The sequence below is a fragment of the Corvus cornix genome, chromosome 1, assembly GCF_000738735.6.
Source record: "Corvus cornix cornix isolate S_Up_H32 chromosome 1, ASM73873v5, whole genome shotgun sequence".
Lineage (NCBI taxonomy): Eukaryota > Metazoa > Chordata > Aves > Passeriformes > Corvidae > Corvus > Corvus cornix.
The window spans coordinates 56,694,549-56,717,789 of NC_046332.1; the positions used below are offsets into that span (position 1 = coordinate 56,694,549).

A 23,241-nucleotide genomic window follows, 5' to 3' on the forward strand; every position below is an offset into this window, starting at 1 on the left:
AATATCCCTAAAGATAAGGCACAACAGGTTTCATTATTTGTTCTGAAAGGAGTCTTTCAAATGTCTAATAAATCTGTCCCTACTTTAGAAATTACTTTAAGGAATTATGAACATAATTAATTTGTAGGTGATTTATATTTGCTGCTAGATTATTTTCACTGGAGAATTTGAAAATAGTGGTTGCAATTGTTGAGTCTCAAAATTTGAGATCTAGCATCACTGTAGTTATGAAACCATCCTCTTTGTGGCACAGGAATTTATGTAGCACAATTTTCACGTTCACCTATAGTCATGGTTTTCATAAAATTCAGCTTTTCCCCATACTTCCAATTCCTTTGGCAGACTGGAGAAAAACAGTAGACTGAACATGATCTCAACAGGATCGGGGGAGAAGGGCACCACATTCAGACTAAAGCAGATCCATTTTAAGTAATTATTTTTTGTTTATCTGACTTTTGTGCTTTTAAGAGTTGGAAGCATCATGTAAAAATATTATGTATTTTGAGAGACTTCTAAACAGAAATGTAGATTCTATATCTTTGGGTTGACTTTTCAGTTCCTCTACTATGGTGATAGGTGGTACAGGAAATTGTGAAGGAAAATTACTGGATGGATGCTTATCTTCTTGTGATTGATAGATCCTGCATAGATATGTGGGAATCTGTTAATGTACATTTTTACCCGGCTGCACTTGAAAAAAGAAAAAAAAAAAATGAAGAGAAATTTAAGCAAATAAATCCTGCAACAGTTAGTTCTACTTGTTGATTTCAGGTTACCGCATGAGATTAGGATCTAGCACAGACAAAAAGGATTCAGGTCGCCTTCATGTTGATTTTGCTCAGGCAAGAGATGACTTTTATGAATGGGAATGCAAACAAAGAATGCTGGCCAGAGAAGAACGCCACAGACGCAAAATGGAAGAAGACAGACTGCGCCCTCCTTCACCTCCAGCAATAATGCATTATTCGGAACATGAAGCTGCTTTGCTGGCTGAAAAATTGAAAGGTAAGCACCATTTGCTACTTCTCAGTTTATTATTCCTTAAAAGCAGGAGCCATGCAGAAGTCAGAGCAGTGAAGCCAGTTTCTCTCTGATGTCTTTCATTACTTGCCCTGTTAGCTTTCCCCCACTGAAATGGCTTTCTCCACCATTTCTATGCCAGTGGTAATGATACTCACCCATCTGCTAGAAATGCATGACATCTGTCCATCTGCCTGTGCTTTAACAGCTAAAACACAGCCTTCAGAATGCTACCACAGGGGTTTTTTGTTATGTTAAGTTGCTGCAATCATATATATCTAGGAAATACTCTCACAGTAAGACAACCTGTTGCAGGCATCCTTCTTCATAATAAATGCCTGATCCCTGAAATTACTTTAATCCTTGACTTTAGGTTGCTGCATCACATGCATTTGACTGTCCCTGGCATTCAAATTGCACTCATGAGCTGACACAACTTATCTCTGACACACACCATCCATTCTTTCACTCCCTCTTTCGGGTTAGAATTACTTTTGCAGGATAGTGTCATGTTTTGGTATGTGTTTGCTTCCTTGTTTGTTTTTTTCTAGGTACATTTACTGAGATAATATTTTTCAAGGGTGCACTTTGAGGATTCATTTTAATAGATAACATAAACAGTAAGAAGCAAAGAAATAAAGTTTTCATGGTAACAAAATTTAAAAGAAATATTTAGCAAACAACTCTTCATACCCGTTAAGAGTTGTTTTCATTAAGTGTTTAGCAGCTGTGTTTGGCATTCTTTCCCCCATGATGGCCAAGCACATTACTTAACTGTGTGCCAGGTCACAAGAAGCTGTGATTCTTGCCACTGTTTAAGAGTTATCTAGATTAGGCTTAGACTATCCAGCTGTCATCACACTGGTCTCTGTTCTATGAAACATGTTTGGGGAGCCGAAGAAGGACAGTGCAGTGTTTCATTCTTGGAGCATGGAGCAGAGATGCACCCTGCTGTCTCTCTGAGTACTGCATTGGTTGCTGTTAGCTGTCACTGCTACCTCAGTCTGTTACTTGTTTGGTTGACTAATTCTCACCAGATACACTCCTCCATTAAATAATTAATGAATCTATCTAACTGATAGATTGGTAAAATAACCTAGATGGATCAATAGACCAGGAGAAAAGAGGCCCTAATACAAGAAATTTTAATTCATACCAAGCTTCCAGTCCAGTTTTAGATCCATCTGGTTTTAGTTGAATATTTTAGGAGTTAATCTCTTGTAGGGAAGTTTTTCTTTATGTAGTAAGGCCTACAGGTTTCCTGAACTAAACCAGAAAATACAAGAAGTCTGGACAATTTCTTCCATATGGCTAGTCATTGCTCGGGGTAACTGAATGTGTGTTTTTGCAAGATGTTTAAGATTACTATATTTAGAAGGATTTTTCTTTTCTTTATGGAAGTTTCCATACTTAATTAAAATCTACTCCAAGCATTTATATCTTTGGTTCTCCTGAGGGAAATTTAACCATAGCTTGACATATATGCTCAAGTTTAATATAAGAAAAATTAGCACGAAATAGACCAACACTATGTGCATTACTGTTTTTCCAGAAATATGTAATTAAAAAAATAAAAAAGGTAAGTTTTTTTTTTTACTGGTTAAAAATCATTAAAATCCAATAAAAGAATATATTGTAATTTTTAAAGTTCTTCTAATTAACAGTTGCATTGTGTACTAGTTTATCGCAGCTTAGTTTGAAAACAAACCAGTTGGAGGCACCAAGTCAGAATAAGAATTTAATAGGGAAATTAAGAAAAAAGGAAAAAAGGCAGAAAAACACTGGTTTAAACTGACAGAGTCAGGATATAACCTGACACGCTGTGAGTCGGGGTGGCAGTAGCAGTCCTATAAAATGGTGGCTGCCGTCCTCCTGAAGTGGTGGATGTGGTTCTATTGAAGCAGTGATGCTGTAGAAAGGGTCTGCTCTTCCTCGGAAGGTCCAGTGGTGGCTATATAGCTCTTATCCTCTGGAAATCCAGTGGAAAGTGTTGTCTGGGGTGCTCAGAATCTCAGATTATATCCAGGATGGAATGCTTGGTTCCTCCTTCTGGGTGGAGCATCTCACAATGGGATGATGAGTCAGGAGGCCAGGTGTTGATGGGCCCATTAACAGAAGATGGTCTGGAGGGAGGAGGCAAGGAAACACTGCCCCACTTGGTTTCAACAGCTCATGAGGATGGTAGCAGAATATACTGCAACCCAGGACACCTTGTTGTGAGGTTAATGACACCAGCCCTGGATCTGTACAGATAGTTAAGGGTGGAGAATGCAGAAAAGCCCCCTCTCTTCTCAGTGGGCATGAGTTGTGCCCTGTCCTAGGTAGTACAGAAAGCAGAGGTGGGCTTCAGTAGTTATACTGGTCTACTTTACCTTTCCTATGGCATCATAGAATCTATAAAATAGTGGCATTGAACTTTATGGCCTCTCTTGGCCAACATGGATTCACCACCTGAGCTCTTTGTGACATTCTAAAAAAAAGAAGTAATGCAACAATAAAGAAAATTCTTCAACTCTGGCAAAGGGCAGTTCATGTAATAGATTCATACAATCATTAAGGTTGGAAAAGACCTCTAAGATCGAGTCCAACCATCATCATACATTTACAATTTAAATGTGGACTTCAGTGAAAGTAGCAGAATATATATATATACACACATACACATGTACACACACACTCACAGAGATATGTAAAACCTGGAGTTAAAATTTCAGGTCTCTGCACATCACTACATTCGCAGTGCTGAAAAAGCCTGGACAATTCATCCCAAAGTAAAGAATGATCACACTATATCTGCACTTGGCAGGATTTAACTTGAAAGATTGGGTTTTGAGCAGATGCTTTGCAGTTGTTTTCTTAAGGAAAGTCAATGACCTTGCTGTGGTGCCCACTTCAAAAGACTCCTGAGCTCTGTTGCCAGCTCATGAGACAGATCTGCTGGTGCCCAACATGCGGGTTCCAGCTCCTGTAGGGCTTCCGGAAGCTCACAGAGCAACACTAGCTAAAAAGCAAGCCAAAACAACTAAACATCTCTCATCCCAAGATACTGCTTTGCAATCACAGATGTAGAAAACTTGGTCTGAATCCAAGCAACTTCTGTTATCTAAATAACCTTGGAAATTCCTGACAGCAAGGAAATGTTATGGTGAGCAGAGATGAAGTAGTCTTATCAGCCAGTCCCCTAATGTGGCCTTGATATTTACTGAGTCTATACTAGAGATGGCAATATCTTTTTTTCACCTTCCGCAAACTGCAACATAAGACTAAGAAATCATTGTTTTTGTGTAACAGACTTGGCTGGAAACTCTTGCCCCAGTCAAGAGGTAAGCTGTCAGCATATCCCTATTCCACTGGTGTGCTGAAGTCACCTGGTACAGCAGTGACTGTGGGTGAAAGAGTACAGAGGAACTTTTGTGCCAATTGGAAACAGAAGTTCATTGTAAATTTTAAGCCAGGTTGTCTCTACTGGTGTGGAGCTTCACAGAACAAAGGAACCAGTTCTTCAGTGCCTGGTGACTGGGGCTGGGAACCCACTCCCTGCGAGTCCTTGCACACTTGCAAGAGCAGGAGGATTTATGACATGCTCTCCATTCCCCAAATCCCTTCATATTTGCAAAGAACTTGGTTTGAACACTTGATTTTTACAGAAATTAAGAAAACCCATCAAACTATGTACCAGTGCAATTTTTCACCACTTTCCAATTCAGTGTGTGGCAAACAGTGTTGGTTTATGTCTATCTCCCTTTCCCTTTTCCTTTTTCCTTTTTTTCTTTTTTTCCATTAAGATCTTCAGTAGTTCTGTAAATGAAGTCCTTCTTAGCTCTCTTCAATCATACAATCATACATATGGACATTTTTTTCCTGCACCATTCATGTCGTTAGCCTAAGCCTCAATTATCAGAATGAAATGAGCTCCAGCATTCCAAGAAGATAAGTAACATGAAGAAGAACATGAGCTCCTTCTCATCTGTGTTTCCTTGAGGAAATACCTTGTTGGGGTTTTAGGAGCTCTCCTGGGTTTTTTTCTGTTAAAAGGAATTTTCCCCATACATGTTGCTAGGGGGACAAATTGCTGGATATTTAGGAAAAACAAAAGACCTACCCATTGAGGGTGGGGTGCATCTGGCTACTGCTTTGTTTCACCGGGGTGGCGGACAGTCGGTCCCTGGTGTTTGGAGGGAGAGAGAGGCTGTTTCGTCCTCTGCTTTTTCCTTCTGCCAGAGAAACCCTGGGATCCCAAGCCCGCCTTCCCTGCCCCGCTGGGAGCCGGGCCATGGCTGCCCTGCCCCACCGTTGCTTTGAGCCTTCGCTGTGTTGTAGCCCTGCTCACCCAGACCTCCGGGGGGTTCCCCGTTTGGATACATCTCGTCTGCCACCCGGGATTTGTGCTCGTCCCTGCCGTTCCAGCCTGCCGTTCCCGAGGGTCTGGCCGGACACCGGGACTGGCTGCCCAGGGGTTTGTGAAGCCTTTGTCCCATCCCTTCCCGGGATCCCAGGGCACCGGTGCCGCGCGCTCCCCGAGCTCGCTCCGGAGCGCCCCCTGCAGGCGCGGGGGAACCATCGCACCTGCCCTGCTCACCGGGAGCCGCCAGCGCCCCTGCCGGCTGCGAGCGGAACTGCACCCGAGGGGAAAGGGCCCGACAGCCGAGAAGGCTGGCACTGGGTTTGTGATTGTTTGCTGTTACTGCCAGAGTTATTGTTGTTTGTTTGACTGGTTATACACATACAGATATATAATAGTAAAGAACTGTTATTCCTATTTCCCACATCTTTGCCTAAAAGCTCCTTGATTTCAAAATTATAATAACTCGGAGGGAAGGGGGGTCGCATCTGCCATTCCAAGGGAGGCTCCTGCCTTCCTCAGCAGACACCGGTCTTTCAAACCAAGACATACCTCAATAAATACACAGATGTGAATTCTGGGAATCTAAGGGCATTTACAACGAAGTGTAAATGTTATTTGCCTCATTAAACAGCCTTCAAAAATAGACCCTGATTCCTTGTTTTGACAAAACCAGCAGAATATTGTGTCTTCTGCTATTACATTAGAAAAAAGTGACTTTCTCTTCTTCTGGTTCATTGCAGCATTTGTGTGTGTCTTCGAGATTTTAATTCCTCAGTGTTAAATCAGATGTGTTATTACTGCACAGTGAAATGTGTCGGTAGATATTTAGGTTCAAATTTGCATTCTCTGACATCTGTTTTCCTGGGTGCTTTATAAACAGTTAAGTAATGTGGTGCCCAGAACAAGACACAACTGGAGATAGGCTGAACCTTTTAAGTGGAATGCTGCTCTGTCAGGTGCATTGGAACAAAACATTTTAATCTGTGCTTATGACATTTGCGTTTCAAAGCAGAATTTAGAACATTATGGTTTTCTTAATTCAAGCATATCTGTACCTAATGGTATCATCTCCAGAAATCACTTCTTGCAAATAAGCTCCTTTAAAATGCTACATCTGTCTTACTTGCTGCGGGTAGCTAAATAGTTCCATCACCTAACACCTAACAAAGACATCCCTTTATATCTGAATATCTATTTTTTTAAATATTTTGAGCACAGGAGACATAAATATCTGAAAGTTATATACAATACCCTGGAAGTTACCTCCCTTTTTAATGTAGTTTTTTTTTATGAGCACGGGGAAGTTATTTATATGGTTTTTCATTTTAAAAAATATAATATAAAAATTCAGAAGCTGCTTCTTTGCCAGGCACTGTATTATCCCCTGAAGAAAGCACAGATTGGAAATTTAAATAAATAGATGGCAGTTACAGTAGAATGAACTAACCAGAGATGCACCTTGCACAAGACTGAGGTAACATCAAGCCTGACAATCTCAACTCTTGCACGTCATTTGAAATATAAACAACATTTAATTGCTTGGGAGATAGGATATTTCACTAAGAAGAAAAACACACTGCTTTCATTATTCACCCTGCACTTGGGAGCCAGGCTGGTGGAGCACTGCAGAAACAGTGCAGTTATGCAGACAGGCAAGTCTCACCCAGGAAGGATTGAATTCAGTGCAGGGCTACGTCAGAAGGGGAGGTAAAGTGAGATCCTATGAACAAATCCAGTGAATGCTGGGTTTAAATGCTGCTGAGAGACTTCGAAGCTTTTTTTAGCACAGTCTTTTTTCATTAGTGGTATATCAGGACAGAGCCCTAAAACAGACATGTTTCAATGCTTTAGCATCAAATCTGTTCACTCACCCTTCCTGGTTTAAGATTATCATTTTCTCCTTCCTTCCTCCATATGCTGCTGACATCTGCTGTGGCACAATACATCTGGCTCAGAGAGCCTCGCACAGGGGCTGTGAGCAGGCACAGTGCGAGGGCACTTTTGTCTGCTGGCAGAAGAGCATAAGGTGGGTTCAGCTATCAGCAGCCTGGTAAACTAATTCCCTGGGCACCTCCCTCCCAAAGCCTACAGGAGGAACACTCACTGCTTAGTGCATTACTAAAAGCATCCTCCCTCACCTCAGCTATATCGTATCAATGCAGATTTTGAGGTTTTAATATAAGCTCACTGGATTAAATGTACCACACTGCAAAATGACTCAAGTTAATTAATTAATACTGAGAACTGGGAAATGGCAGCTCACTCTGAAAGTTTGTGGTGTGATTTTGAGAAAAAGGGAGGAAACTCAATACCCTCATAATTACTTTTCATTGGAAATAATGGCATCAGCAGGAGAAGATAATGGATTTCTGTGTCTCACATGAAACACCCACCCCCAGAAGAATCTTGTGTGATTTAATTTGAAAGAAAGAAAGAAAGACTTTGATTATGTAGGGGGAAGAGATTACTCTTTTAATATGTCTTTTAGTGAACATATATGTGTATTTTTATCAAATCTAATGTCAGCTAGACATTTGTTACATAACTGGAAAAGTTTCTTGGTTATAGCATGCAGTTAAAGCTATTTAAAAAATAGTAAGGTGGATATTAATCATTCTTTAAAAGAACCCTTTGGCAGTAAAAATTTGTGTTTCTTGATTCTCACTTGTTATGCAATGCTACTGGGTTAAAAATGTTATTAATCCCAAAAGTACTAGATTGATGTGTGTGATTCATGGCACAATTATATAAAGGATTTGAGCAGGAAAAAAAGAAGGTGAGGGTAGTAGACTGAAAAGTTGTGTTTCTAGGTCAGTGGCAGGCACTCTGTACAGAAGAAGCTCTTAAGCCAAGAGAAAAATAGGTTGTCATTTTGGCACCAGAAGTGGCGTGTGCTGGGAAGCAAATTGTTCCTGATGCACAGGGGAGCTGGGCTGAGCCTGCTGATGAGAGAAGTTAAGTGAACCTTTTCTCTGACCTGATTCACCCACAGCAGTCACCTCCTAAGGTTTATTCTTTTCCATGTTGAATTCAGTCTTTGCAGTTTAGAAATCTCAGTTATAGTTTAATAAATTATCAAGTCAGAAGTCAGATTAAGAGTAACCTTGGCCATACATCCTCCCCTGGCTGCAGTTATACATAATGAAGAAGTTTGCACCCTGAACTGAACTGTGTCGCCTTCCTGTTATAACTGAACTGGGTCCAGTTTGACAAACTGGAACTGGAGTCTGAGCAGCTGAGCAGCACCAGACAGACTGAGGGCAGTGTAACACCATGAGCAAGGGGGTAGTGCTTAACAGGTGGGGGTGAGGCAGGAAACACATCTTCCCATGGCACTGCTACAGCTGACAGAGGACAGGCTGTTAATCAGAGGCGAAATCAGAGGGACATATCCCACCACTCTTGTCCTTTCCCTGCTTGCCCTGAAGCACAGTTATGCTCAGTGCTCACAAGAACGCCTTCAAGGGGTGTTGAGGCAAAACAGCACAAGAGCTTTCTAGGTGTAGTCACTGGAGTAAAGACCAACAGTTCTGTCTTTTCAGCATGTCCTTGCAAGCCTGGGAGGTTGCATTAGGGGAGCAAGGTTGGGGACAGTGTGTGCTGACTCTGGACAACAACATAGCCCATAGGACAATGTAGAAGATTTGCTGTGATTTAGAGAGACTCCAAGTGTTGTGTGAAATATCTCAGATACTTTTCAAACATCTGACAAAGGTCAGGTTTGAAAAGATAATAACAAGGCTAAATCTGTAGCCCAAGTTTCATCTTGTCCTAGCTGGAAGTCCAGCATACAATGTCACTCTTGAAATACAGAAATATAAAGTTAGCTATATTTGCAATATATCTATAAATTTAAAAATCATAGAAATAAGAGTGTTTGAATGCCTGGCTTCAGAATGATGTATTAGTCTATATTCTTTCCAATGTCTAAGGCCTTAGACACCATCACCCACATTGTGAAAGCACCTTATGGAGGTGTTTAACACTAAGAGAAGAATAGTCACATTTGAGGGTACTCTGAGCTGAATTCTGCCCTGTGTTACACCAGGAAAACTCCATAAGCTGAAAGTAAAACCTCTGTTTCCAACACCTCTTCCCAGAATACCATTTTGTAATAGTTGTTGTCATAGCTTTTTCAACTGAAAATTTATTCCAGTTGGGGTTGCTTAGAGGTCAAATTACAAGCAGAAAAAGGCAAAACATTTGTCAACAATTATTCCCTTTTTTCATAGAAAATTCCTGTTAATTTTCTGGGCAGCTCTAGGGAGGCATTTTGTTTTCTTTATATTTCATTTCATCTAAGTTGTGAGCTAGGATTTAAATGTCAGATATCTTTAGTTGATATAAGAGGAATTTGAAATATCTTATCTCTAGAGTCCTGTGATTGAGTCTGGCAGCACCTGGAAATCTCTATCGACGGACACCCAGCAAGTCATCCTCAATGGCTGGGTAATCTTCAAACGACACAGCGTCATCAGAGCTTGTGTTAGAACTGAGCACCACTGTACGGGGACATGCAGGGGTGCAGATGCTGGGTGGGTGTTGGCAGCAGCTGCACTTTTGGAATTGCTGGGATCACTCCGACCAAACATGGGCATGTTACAGAGATGTTGATACAAGAGCAGGCTAACCCAGGCTCCCTCTGCAGCCAGCTGAGGGAAGCAGGCACTTCCGGAGCACAGTTCACTTCACCATTAAACAGACCACAAAAACAGGACTGATAAAGCCTACCTTATTTGCTTAGATTATGCTGAAACTTGGAGAAGAAAAAAGCTCTAAGAATAAGAAATAATTTGCCACAAGCTTATTTTAAAAGAACAATTACATATGGGAACATGTCTTATATAAAGGGATTTATTTGAAGAGTCTGTTTTTAAACAGTGTATAATTATGTGCATCCTACCATAAGGGAATAATTTTGAACACAATTAGGAGTTTTGTTTTATTTTTTTTAATAAATAACTGCAATCATAAAGCAGTTCATGCTCTTTTTAAATTAGATTCCATTGCTGCATTTCTTCTACTATTTATCTACTAACTAAAAAATAAATGCACAATCTCATATAAAAATCTGATTTTCTAAGGCAATCACTGTATTCTGGATGAAAAAATTTAATTCACAGTGAGTTACCTTATGCCAGTCACTGAGTGAACTCAAAAATATAAAAGTTAGAAATGATGGTGAAGTAAATTTTAAAACTGTAGAGAGAAGATTTTATTAACTAATGTGCTCCTGTTGTGCATATATTACCCTCTAGCATTTTTGAATGTATCTTCTAATTATGTAATCAATGAAGATGCTGATGTTTACCAATGAAAGGATTTTTTCCTGTGAGTGCAGAGTTGTTAATTAACTATAACAGTCCCACAGACCTCTGCAGCTCCCTGGAAGTACGGTATGATGAAAACAAGTTTTCAGCATATCCTTTTAAATGGGCAGGGAGAATGTGGCAGAAGGATGGTATGTTTACGAACATCCCTTACAGACACCCACTGTGCCTGATAAAAACAAAACGAGGGGAGGGTATTTTTACTTCATAGAGACTCTATAGCAGAACTACACACAAATGAGTGCTGGGGAGAGACTAAAACAAGGAAAAGGGAGGATGTTTCTATGCTACTGATTTTCCTTATGCATGGAAACATGCTAACATTGTCAGAAACCATTACAGGTTATTCTTATTTACTAGTGTAATTATAATAAACATTGTGTTTCAGGGATGAGTTCTTGGATATACTGGATCTTTGACATCCAGTTCCCATGCAATTCAGCAGGCTGAAGATTTTGCCCAAGTCTTTTGGAGACCCTTATCCTTGTGTTTTCTTGCAGTGAAGAGGCTTTGCATAAGTCTTGCTTACATTTGGCTTTTCTGGGGTCTATAGTCAGCCCACCCCACTCGTCAGAGCCACTTAATACATTTCTGCTGCATATGTATCCAGCAAAGCTCTGAAGTGGAGTCTAATCCAAGGGGACAATATGGAATCAAAAGAAGCCTATATGACTCTTCCTGCCCAGCGAAAATTAATGAATGGTGATAACGAATCACACATGAATGTTTTACAACAGATACAGCCCTGTATGCAGGGAGGGTGTTATGATGCTGTTATTTTGCAATTTTTTCTTCGGGGATCTTGGGTGAACATGCTTATTCAGCTGTGGAGAGCAAATCTTATTGCTGTAGCTGAAAGCATGTTTCAGTTAATAAGATACTAAAGATCAGGCAAAGTAAATATCTCTTCTTCAGAGGCTGTGGGCACAGAGCATGTCACTAGTCCTCTCTGTATTTTAGGCTCCTTGCCTTTTAGGGAAGTGATTATTGATTCAGAATAAAAGCCAAAATCATCATTTAACAATTAGTATTTCATTATTCTTTGTACATGGAAAGCAGAGTCTTACAAACTGTGTCACATGTTTCTGTATCCTTCAACACAGTTGGCTGGGTTTAGTATTTTCCAATTTTTGTTTTAAGTATCTGTTGGTTATGACTACACTACATCTTCCCACCATAACCATATACCTTCTCCTACGAAAGGTATGCATACCATCTAAAATATATATAAAGAAATACAACCAAAAAGGACTACATGAGATGTTCAAAATCAGTTGTTGAAAAATTGATGTTTTATGGCATAAAATCCTGGTGAAAAAATGATATCGGTTTGCACAAAACTGTTTTCATAAGAAGACTCTTGTAACAATATTTTCTTACAGTTCAGTCTAAATGGGACTTAAAAAGAAATGTTTCCTCTTAATCCTGATGAAGCCTGAAGTGCAATGGATGCTGCGCTTAGAGTCTTCTGAGGAAGCTGAGAGCACCATCAGAGGAAAGAAGATTGTCTAGGGAGGGAGCATAAAAAATTTAGCCTTCAGTTTTGGCAGTCTTTCTGCAGAGAAAAACAACTTTCATTACCTGAATGGTAAACATGAAGGTGTTTTCCTGAATTCATCTGGAATCCTTTAAAAAATTATATAATGCAAAACTTAAAACAAATATATAATGCAAAAAAAAGAAAACAAATAATACAAAACAAATGCAGACACATCATCTGTTCAAAGTAGTTCCTTGTAATTAATCAGTGTTTTGAGAAGGAATTGTTCAGCCTCAACATTGTTCGTTAATTAAGAACATGATGTTAGTGAAATCTGTTGACAGAACTATGGCTGAGCCCAAGCTCCAAGACTGAGCTTTCAGCTGAGCAGATTAACACAGACACATTTCATTTCCTCGGTGAGTCCAGTACCACAGAGGTCTCCTCACTCCCGCTGTAAGGTCATTCCATATCACTGAATGGCTTAAGGGAGGCATTGTGAAGGCAAAGGCGCAGGCCACAGGGAGGGGGGAAGGTGCTTTTTGTTGTGAGAAAGCTATTAAAATGAGGAGAAGACAAGCCTTGAAGGAAGATTTATGAAGTTTCACATGGCTGTATTGGCTTCTTACATCTGATAGAACAAAGGACAGAAAAGTTGCCCAAAATGATATACTGCAAGGAGGATTTATGGTGATTTTAATGTGACATGGAGCAGAAAATGTGTTCTCAGCAGGATATTTATGCCTGCAATTTGAAACCTGTGCTTTGATTGTTCTAGATGATAGCAAGTTTTCTGAGGCCATCACGGTGCTGCTCACCTGGATTGAGCGAGGCGAGGTGAATCGTCGCTCTGCAAACCAGTTCTATTCCATGGTGCAGTCGGCCAACAGCCACGTCCGCCGGCTCATGAACGAAAAGGCGGCTCACGAGCAAGAAATGGAGCAGGCCAAGGAGAGTTTCAAAAATGCCTTAACAGGGATCCTCACTCAATGTAAGTAGCTCCCTTTTTGTCAGTGTTGTTGTAGTGATGGTGGTGGTGGTGGTAGTGGTTTTATCATTTTGTTTGTTTGGGGGTAAGTAGTTGCGATGCAGTCATGCTCTACTTCTTATCCTATTCCATACTCTATGGCAATTTGGAGGATCAAGGACCATTCCTAAGAACTTATTATTCAAGGTGAGCAAAGTTTCAGTAGTTTTTTTTATTAATAGATGAAGATGTGCTCTATTCACAATGTCTACTGTTGTGTAGACATAACACTTCAAGAATGGACAAGACAGAAGCCTCACTGCTCTGAGAAAAGATCACTGTTTTTTGAGAGAAGGTATATTTAGCCTGTGTGTGGCAGCTAGTTAGCTAGGCCAATTACAGAATAGAGCACAATTAGGTGATATTTTTAGCCTGGGTTTAGGTAAAAGGCAGTAGAATCCAGTAACTTTTAGGGAGGTATTCACAGGTACAGGCCACCTCCACAGTAGAAGAATATGTTGTACTGTTGCTGGCATCAGGACTGCATGGCTGATACAATGCCAGCATTAATTGGGCAGATAAACTGTCTTAAATACCTAGTGCTGGCAGCTATTTCCTTAGTGCAGAAATACAATCAATGAACTTACCCTAATGAGGTTCCTTCATAAAACAATGATCAGGATACTCCCCTAGGAGTTGTCTTCAAAGGAGGAAAGGAGAGGAGAGGAGAGGAGAGGAGAGGAGAGGAGAGGAGAGGACAGGACAGGACAGGACAGGACAGGACAGGAGAAAAAAAAGGGGAGGAAAAAAGGAGAAAGAAAACTGATTTAATTGTTGGTGGTTTTCAACATGCCTACTCATGGCTCCTCAAGCAAGAGGCTTCAGAAAGGTGAAGCCTGGAGCCAGCTCTCATGCCATGCCAGTTGAGGACAAAACCCAAGATAATTTACCAGTTAGAGGACAATGAAGTTGTTACATTGTAATTTCTGAATCATACCCCTGATCTTTACATTAAACAAAAAAAAAAAGCCCTAAAGGCTTTTCTGCAATTTGTTTATGGTCCCTCGATGGACATGCTTTAAAAGTTAGGGTTGAAGGCATAAGCTTGGATGAACTTGTCTGGCTTAAGAGAGCAGCCACTGAAGCTTCTTGCATAAGTGATGGAGAGCTCAGCATCTCAGAAGACCAATTCACCCCAGGGCATATGCCCTATTTTAAGATCTTAGATGCCAAAACTTAGCAGCAAAGATTCTGGGCCAAAGATATTTGATTTCTGTGGACATATGTTCAGAGAGTAAATTTAAAAGACCAGCTAATTCCCTTGGTAATTTGCTAGGCAATATTGTCTTCCGTTTCAGCATCTAAAAGGCAGCATGAGGCACAGAGATGCAGGCACCGCGCATGGCGTGCTGTTCAGTTCACACCAGGGCCTCTCTAGTTTTGTGTGCAACAGCCAGCTCTAGCACTCAGAAATGCCTTCTTCAGCTGCATTAAAAAAAGTCCCCCATTGTCAGCAGGCTGAACTTTAGTTAAATCAGTCTAAATTAGCCCATTTTTCACCAACTGTTGTAGAACATCTGTCACTTGGAAATAGAGATCCCTGTAGTTTCAGGTGGAAATTTGCAGTTTTGGCTATCTGTTTTGCTCCTGTAATGTGCTGAATGCTGAACTTACAAAAACAGAAATAGCTCTGGCTTCAAAATGTGAGTTTCATAGTGCCACACTAACAGCAGTGTCTGGAAGAAGGACGTTTCTGACAGATCTGGCCGAAAAGGACAAGAACAGCAAAAGGCAGCCTCCGGGAAAGGTGTTACTCTGTGGATTTTATAAAAACAAATTTTACAAGCTTTTGAGATGTTCCCCACTGGTTATTTTACAAACATCATAAACATTGGCCATTATTAGCATTAATATATCTTTGCAAACTTGCTGCAAAGAGATGGATGATGTTTTTCCTTTACACATGCATCTGCCTAAGACTGCTAAGCATGGAGCCTCTGAAATGAGCTTCCCTTTTTCAAGGAAATTTGAATTGATCTGTATTTGAATTGATCTGAAGAATGTTTGTCATGCATGTTTTTCCATTGTTTTTCCTCAGTCCTGCATAATTGGTTACAATATGTCAGTTGCTTTATGAAGAAGAATTTGAAAATAGATGTCCAAAATAGGTGTGCATGGCCTATTAAATTATGCAGAGTGACAAAAACCCACTTCTGTTCTTCTGCAGTAAGGATCCAAAAGTCTAGTGTAGTGCTGCATCTGTGTGGCCATTTGACATAAATATTACAGTATTTTAAGAACATCATGTGACATTCCTCTGTCATGAACTAGGTCAGACGTCCAACCTGGAGCTGACCATTCTGGGCTTTCTTTGCAGTCAGAAGAGAGAAAAATAAGAATCTCCATGGAATGAGTCATCAAACCGACCACATGGTGCTCTTCTGGTGAGATGAATCATCCCTTGGATATGCCATTTTTCCTCTGCTGCCCATAGAGGATTCACAGGGGGCCTAGCTCTGAACCAGATGTCCCACTTTTTAAGTGCCTTGTTCAGAGCACGTTAATCCCACTTACTGTGTATAGCCTTGATATAGACAGGTGTAGCATCAGGGAGAACTTGGAGTTAGATAAAAATACCAGCAATGAATGTTATGGGGAGTGAAAAAGAAATAAAACTGGCTTCAAGTGCACTCACCTGGAACACACACACACACGCATACACACACACTGTCTTAGTGGGTCTCAATAGAAAATACTTTCTTATTAATGAGGATTACTGTGGCCAGAACATTTCATTTTATGGCCCAACTACTAAAGAAGTACAGGCATTGAAATCCCTGCTACAAATTTGTGCCTGGAGGTATTTAGGAGATCACTGAGTAGATTACCCCTAAAATTTGTATCAATTACTCAGCATGTGAATTAATTACCTGACCAAGGTACTCGTGCCAGGATAATCTGTGAAATAAAGTGTATTACTGCTGTCACATCACATATTTATAGCACCTGACTTAAGTGCTACAAGGAGTCTTAGCCTTGTTATGGCGCTTCTTCAGTTATTTAAGGGATAAAGAGAGAAAAACATCCACTTCCATCTTTTTATTAAATTACTTAATTTTTCTAGATTTGAATTTGTGCTTAAAGTATGGATTGGTTTCAAGGATTTTGGATAGGTCTGTCTTTGTGGTTTGACATCTTCTACTTTGCCTCCACAGCTTAGTTACCGGTGACACTGCCCCCCAACTTTCCATTCATCTCCGTTTCATTTCCTCACAAATCTCCTTTTCAGCCTAAGGTTTACAGATGTTAATCCTCATGTTTAAGGAAAATGGAGGCCCTAGACATATCCCTGTTGGGCTGTTGGTGGTTTTTTAGACTACACCAAAGCTGCAATTATGTCCTCTGACTCTCTTCTCCATGCACTGTAAACTTTGCCTACCTCTTACTGAGTTTTCAGACTATTTTAATGCAGTCTCCCTTGACAACACTGTCAAAAGTACCTATAGGTGAATGAAAATTCCATATTCAAAAATTATTTTGATATCTGTAGAGTAAGACATAAAAGGTGGTGGAAGTGTCCCAGTATACAAATTCATAAATTACACACACATTCTAATGAAGAGAAGTGCCCCATGGCTGGTTACTGAGCAGTCAGTAACCAGCATTTATTTGGTCATTTTTGTCCATTTTACTAATGAATTAATGGACTTACTGGACTGAAGCCAGGTCCCCATCAGAGTCTATGCATCAGTCTTTTGTGTGCCTGTGGGGGAACAGTGGGAGGGTGGTTTTGATCACAGAGCCCCCTGGCCAGATTACTTGTCATAGAATTAGTAAGGTTGGAAAAGACCTCCAAGATAATTTGGGCCCACCCTTGAATGAATACCACCATGCCAACTAAACCATAGCACTAAGTGCCATGTTCAGTCATTTCTTAAACACATCCAGGGATGGTGACTTCACCACTGCCCTGGGCAGCCTCTTCCAATGGTTAACCACCCTTGCAGTGAAAAAATTCTTCCTGATGTCCAGCGTGAACATGAACAAGGGGGAATGGCTTTAAACTGAAAGGGGGCTGGTTTAGATTAAATATCAGGAAGAAATTCTTTTCTGTGAGGGTGGTGAGACACTGCAACAAATTGCCCAGAGAAGCTGTGGATGCCCCGCCCCTGGAAATGTTCAAGGCCAGGTTGGATGGAATTTTGAGCTGGTCTAGTGGAAGGTGTCCCTGCCCATTGCAGGGGGTGGAAACCACATGATCTTTAAGATCTGTTCCAAGGCAAACCATTCTATGATTCTACAGATTGAGATTATGCAATTTGCCTCTTTGCTTGTAGCGTCTTCATTGTTGCTGAGCATCTTCAGCCCTTATTCGTGACAGGAAATGAAGCTAGATTCAACTTTGATTTGATCCAGTAGGTCTGTCCATTTAGGAAGAACCAAAGGTTTGGGGAGGAAGGCTGTGTGTCACTTGCCCCCTTTTGGGAATATCACAATTGTCACCTTGAGTTTTCCTTTCCTTTCTACTAAAGGACTCCAGTGGTATATTAGATTACACTGACTTTTTCTCAAATAGCTGGTAGGTATTTGATATGAATTACAATCCCCGTCCAAAAAAAAAAAAAAAAAAAAATTTAGCTAAATAATTCTGAAGGGAAAAACATTTTCAATAGACTGAATAAAATCCTCTTCCTTTCAGGTTTCTTCATTTTCATTCTCTGATCTCCTTGGATATGATTTAATCTGTTTTAACATTATCAATGCCTTCACAGATAGAATCTACATTTTTTTTAATATTAAAAAAGTAAGAAGAATGTTAAAAATCCTTTTTGAGCTCTCTTCAAAAAATGATTGGCATCAGGTTTTTTTCTCTTTACATGTTCACTTCAGAAGTTGCTCTCTTGCTTTAGAAAAGATAGAATTTACCTTGATATGGTGGTGATTACTAAAATCACTGTCTTATATGATTTGCTTTAAATTCCATACTTTAGTCCTTTCTCCCAAAAACCCTTCCACTTTTTAGTATTCTCATAGTACTAAAAATGAAGCCACTTTCATTAGAGATATTGAAAGCATGCTGGTTATAATTCTCTTAGCAGTCAGACTTTTATATACAATCATGTTTTCCAGAGTATTCTTTGAATTGCTCCACATTAGTAACAACTTTTAAAAGGATTTTCCTGCTCTTTAATTGTCCAGTCTTACAGTCTTTCTTTCTTTTGCCACTGACTAATTCAAAAATATGAGCTTACCTTATGTGCAATTTTTAGGTCATCATTAAGCTCTTTGTGAAAGAGATTGAGTCATATAATGTGTTTTTACAGTGCAGCCCAGTTCTCGGTGTCATAGAACGCCACTGTAATACAAATAAAAACATTAATCATTCATGTCATTAGTTGCCACTATTACTTTATACCTTGATGCATTTCTAAAAAAGAAAAAAATAAAATACAAAATAACCTCTACAATCCATCCAGTTGCTTTTGTTAGCTCATTTAGTCAGTGTGCTCTTGACTTGTTTCTATACTAATAATGTGTCAGTAAAGCTCAGCTGGATCTCTCTATTCTTTTTTCAGTTGTCCTTCTATTTTCTGTCTCATATACACTTGTTCTCAAAAGCATTTCTATTCAAGATGCTGTGGCAGTGGCAGAAGACAGAGATGAAAGACTCCACTTTTACTTTACCTTGCATTCTTGTAGTTCCTCCCCTTTTTCTGGCAGTATAACCCTTGGTGGTTGCAACTGGTAATGTTTCACATAGCTTATTCCTCTGTGTTTAATTTTCTTTGAATTTCTGCATTCCTTCCATTGTCTGTAGCTTTCACGCCAACTAAAGTAAATACAAATCTTGGTATCGATTTAAACATGGCCAGAATTTCAACGGGAGCTCTTCTGTTATTTTTAAGACTTCTTTTTTTTTTTTTTTTTAATGTAAGCCATTAAATATGCATGGTATTTTGTAGAAAAAGAAAAGCACTGCCTTCCTAGAGATTTCAGGCTTTTTTGACAACTCATGCCAGTTGCCTGGAATCTGCAGTTCTCCTGGATGATAACACAAGGTTCAAGGCAAAGAACCTCATGTGCTTTAATCATGTGGAAATCTGTGCTTGGTTTTGACCTGCTTTGCTGAGTATAGACAGGGGTAAGGGTCTGATGCGTCACAGAACTGAGCTGTAAATGTTCTATGGAAATAAAGGATAAGGGAAGAGAGTATGACATTGGGTAAGGAAGGAAAGGTGGAGGTTTCACCCAAAAGCATGAGTTGGCTGTGCATACCATGTGGTCTGCACATCTAAAACTGTTCAGACTGCTTATACATGATTGAATAAACTTTATAAACATGACTAACCTTATACAATTATGAGTGATTGAAATATTTGCTCCCTTCAATGTGCACTAGTCATGCTTCATATCAGATCTCTGGATTTGTACACCGTTTGTGATGATGACAGAGGTGTTATGGGGCAAGAAAAGAGTTTTGGAAAGGGATAGACTATGTGGGAGAGAAAGATGGACACACATGGAAGGAAGGAACAAAAATACAGAAGGAAGAAGTCATGGCAGGCAAGGGAACATGAAGTATGGCAACAAATGGAGAAGTAAATTTCACCCCAAAGGTGTGTGAGACAATGTTTTGTTTTGATTGCCAGAAGAGGCTACGGCTGTTGAAACCTCCTCATCCATATCTTTATCCTTTTTCTTCAGTAAAAGTAACCATATTATGCCCCAAACAAACATAGCTCTCCTGATCTCCTAGGAACTTTTTAATCTGCAAGATTCCTGCATAATTATTACTTCACTTAATGGGACCTGTGATGTCTTAGTCCCATTTATGATGTTCCCACATCGCAGAGTTCCCTTGGAGTTCTCTTTTTGGGCAGACTTGCCAAACATGGTTGTTCCCACTTTTGCTATTTTAAATCTGAGAACTGAAAGGAAAGGTGTGCCTAACAATAAATAAAAAAAAGAACAGCTAATTAAAAGCAGTACATTGGAGATGGCTTATAATCGTGTCAAGCTAATGAAGAAAGCAGTATTCACTTCAGCTTCCTTTGAGTTGGTGGGGGGCAGTTGAGGTTTTTCTAGGTTTTTTTTCTGGTTGTCAACACAAGGTTCATAAAGTCCATTCTGTAATGTAAGATGGTGGCATTGAAAGAGCAGGTACTGTACATTTGTACTTACCCTGCTGTGTTGTGCTGGTCTGATGTTAGGCTCCTGTTTGTTGAGAACTGACATGAAGGTGAAGTGGTCTTGTTGTGTCCGAGTGATTTATCACATGGCACAGCGCCAGCTCTTGCGGTTACACCAAGCTGTCAGTTTCTCTGTTGTAAATTAAACCACATTTCACAACCTAAAAGATTTCAAAGCTTAAATTGTAGACAGATTTTCTAGCAATACCTTGCAGGTCAAACTGGGCTCTCTTTAATTAAACTGTATTTTTTTTTATTTCAAATTTTAACAGGGAGTGTTCTTCTATTTCTAGAACTATCAATTGTTGATATACATACCTCAGAAAAGTAACTGTGCAGGTTTTTCAGTATGAATCCTTTCTTTAGTATCCCCATAATCTTTTAGTATCCCCATAATGCTCCTTCTTTCACTGTTCCCAACTGGCTTTCTTAGCTGAAAGAAGAAGAAAGGAAAATAATGACTGCTGATACAGGGGTTTGATATTCTTACAAGACATGGGGTTATAGTAAGTGTTGTGGTATAAGTAATTTTTTCATTCCTTGTCTGTGTGGAAGGATCTCCTTATTGTATTAGAAAGAAGTATGTCTTCCTGCATCACTCATGTATAGACCACTGACATTCACTCAGCCTCTTAATAACCCACACAAGCAGATTGGCTAGGACCAGTCTGAGTCAGATGGAACGGGAAGAGGGACCAAGCATGAACCCAGACACACACCCTCCTGGTCTCAAATGCTGTAGGACTAGTCAAAGGGAAAAGAAGAAATAATTTAGAGAGAGGACATTCTTTCTAGTATTCAGGTAGGTGAGACAGGGTAGACAGAAGAGGAAAATATCCTTCTTCCTCTGGTAAGTCTTGTAATTGCTCTCTGCACTGCTGAGACCTCTGCATCAGAGAGCAGAAAAGGTGGGACTGCTAGAAAGGATGACCCCACTGACTCTGTCTGCAGGGTTAAATTAAACTGAGCTAGGGCAGGCTGGCCCATACTGTTCAACTGTAAGAAAGGTGTTGCTCTGGGTCAGCTAGTGTTTTCCCGCAAAATGTGGTGCAGTTTAGAGTTTGATGCAGGCCAAGTAGTTTCTCAGAAAAGCATCTTTTGGGGGAGAGAGAAGCATTGCTGCTGCAGAGACACTCAGCATGTTATGTCCACTGGTTTCAGGGAACAAGAATGATCCCTGGCTGGTTTTGATCACTAGTACAGATGTAGTTATTGGTAGTAGGGCAGGTTGAGGAATGGCATCCTTGCAAGCTTGCCGCCCACGCAGCAAAATGATTTGGGAGATAAATCACTGCAGATAAATCACCATTCTCTCAGTCTGTTCAAAAATGTGGAATTTGGGGATATAATAGTGAAGTCCTATAGTTTTCTCCTTTATCATGCTATGTCTCAACACCATGACTTAAGGAACCTACAGACATCTGGGCAGCATGCAGACCAAATTTCTTTGATAGGTTTGCAGATAACTGTGGATTTTAAATTTTTTTTTTAAAAACACAGCCAAACACAAAACCCCAACAAAACCAAAACCAAAGCTAAGCAACTATGGCATTTATTTGTGTCAATGAGATATTTTGCATAGCTGTCAAAACTTGTATCTTCATTATACAAATCTATAATATCCTTTGCTTATGTATCCAGCTGATGATCTGTGGTATGCTTTACTTTAGGACCCATCTTTGCATTATCTGCACTCTTCTCCAGGGTGATATTTCTAACTCTTATGTTTTCCTCTGCTAGTCAAAGGCAATCACATCTGTTTCTCCGTCTGTGCCATGTGATTTGAGTAACAGGAAGAGGCTGCAGGTTTTCAGCTCTAAAAGTGAGAAAGGCAAATTCTTTTTTGAAAGTAAACAGTACCACAACCAAAAGACTCTTTGGCTCAAATTAATTAAAATAATATATGTTTCATTACTCCACAATCTGTCCACCATTTCTCTTACTAATGTCACATGTCATTTACCTATGCACAATTTTAGCCTTGGACTTAATGCTAACTTCTGTTCAGTTCATTACCAAATGCCTTTCAGGACTGTTGCCAAAAATATTCTCTTCCCTATCCAAAACTGACCTGGAGATTCTAATTCATTCACTGCAGCATCTAGCCTTGGCTACTGTAATTCCTTGGTTTGCTGGGCTTGAAGCCAAATCGATTGGCAGACTGCAGCTTAGTCAGAATTCAGCAAGGCTTCTGACCCAAACCACGCCAACTCTATATCCTCCCTGTGCTGCGACTCTATATTTGAAAGGCGTGTTATACATTTACTGTAACAGTTTCCTTTACACTGTAATTTTATGGGTGGAATTTTTCTTTTACCCTTCATGTCAACTGTCACACTCTTACAGAATTTTTCTGAGCTAAATTGCCATATATTCTACTCTGACACTTGCAGTAATTTAGTGCAAAGCCCTTTTCATCATGTGTCCCTAATTGGTGGAATTTGGAGTAAAATGCTACATGAAATCCGATTGTCTGCCAGCCAAGACATTTGTTTTTATTCTAGCACATTATTTTTCAGTTTCTATTTTGTTTCTTTTTCTATTACAAATTATATATATTATAATATATATAGTATAAAATAATATACATGGCAGCTTATAATGTAATAAGCAAAGGCAAAATTGAGCACTTCTTGACTCCTGAACCCAGGGATAAATTTCAGCCTTCACTCAATCATGTATTTAAAATAGACTGCTTGTTAAATGTAATGCAGGGTAAAAGTGTTCTCTCTACCTCTTAATCTGCAGATGAGGCTACACTTTGGTTCTCGTTGGTTTCTATTTTTCTTTGGTAGTATAATTTTCAAATATCCTGTATCAAATATTTTCTTGCCCTGGAGATATTTTAGTTTTCTATTTAATACAATCTTCTGTGCAACTTCTGCAGGCATTGTTTAAGGGATTTTTGC

The 23,241-nt window shown here is 39.8% G+C and overlaps 1 protein-coding gene across 11 annotated transcripts in view; it reads left to right on the forward strand.

Moving 5' to 3' along the window:
• Positions 1–23,241, forward strand: part of ENOX1 (ecto-NOX disulfide-thiol exchanger 1) — a 359,555-nt gene that overhangs the window by 265,478 nt on the left and 70,836 nt on the right. For all 11 annotated transcript variants that reach the window (XM_039567955.1, XM_039567962.1, XM_039567926.1 and 8 more), the window contains 2 exons: positions 772–1,005; positions 12,954–13,166. In XM_039567955.1, the coding sequence (XP_039423889.1) occupies positions 772–1,005; positions 12,954–13,166 (447 nt within the window). The remainder of the gene's footprint in view (positions 1–771; positions 1,006–12,953; positions 13,167–23,241) is intronic.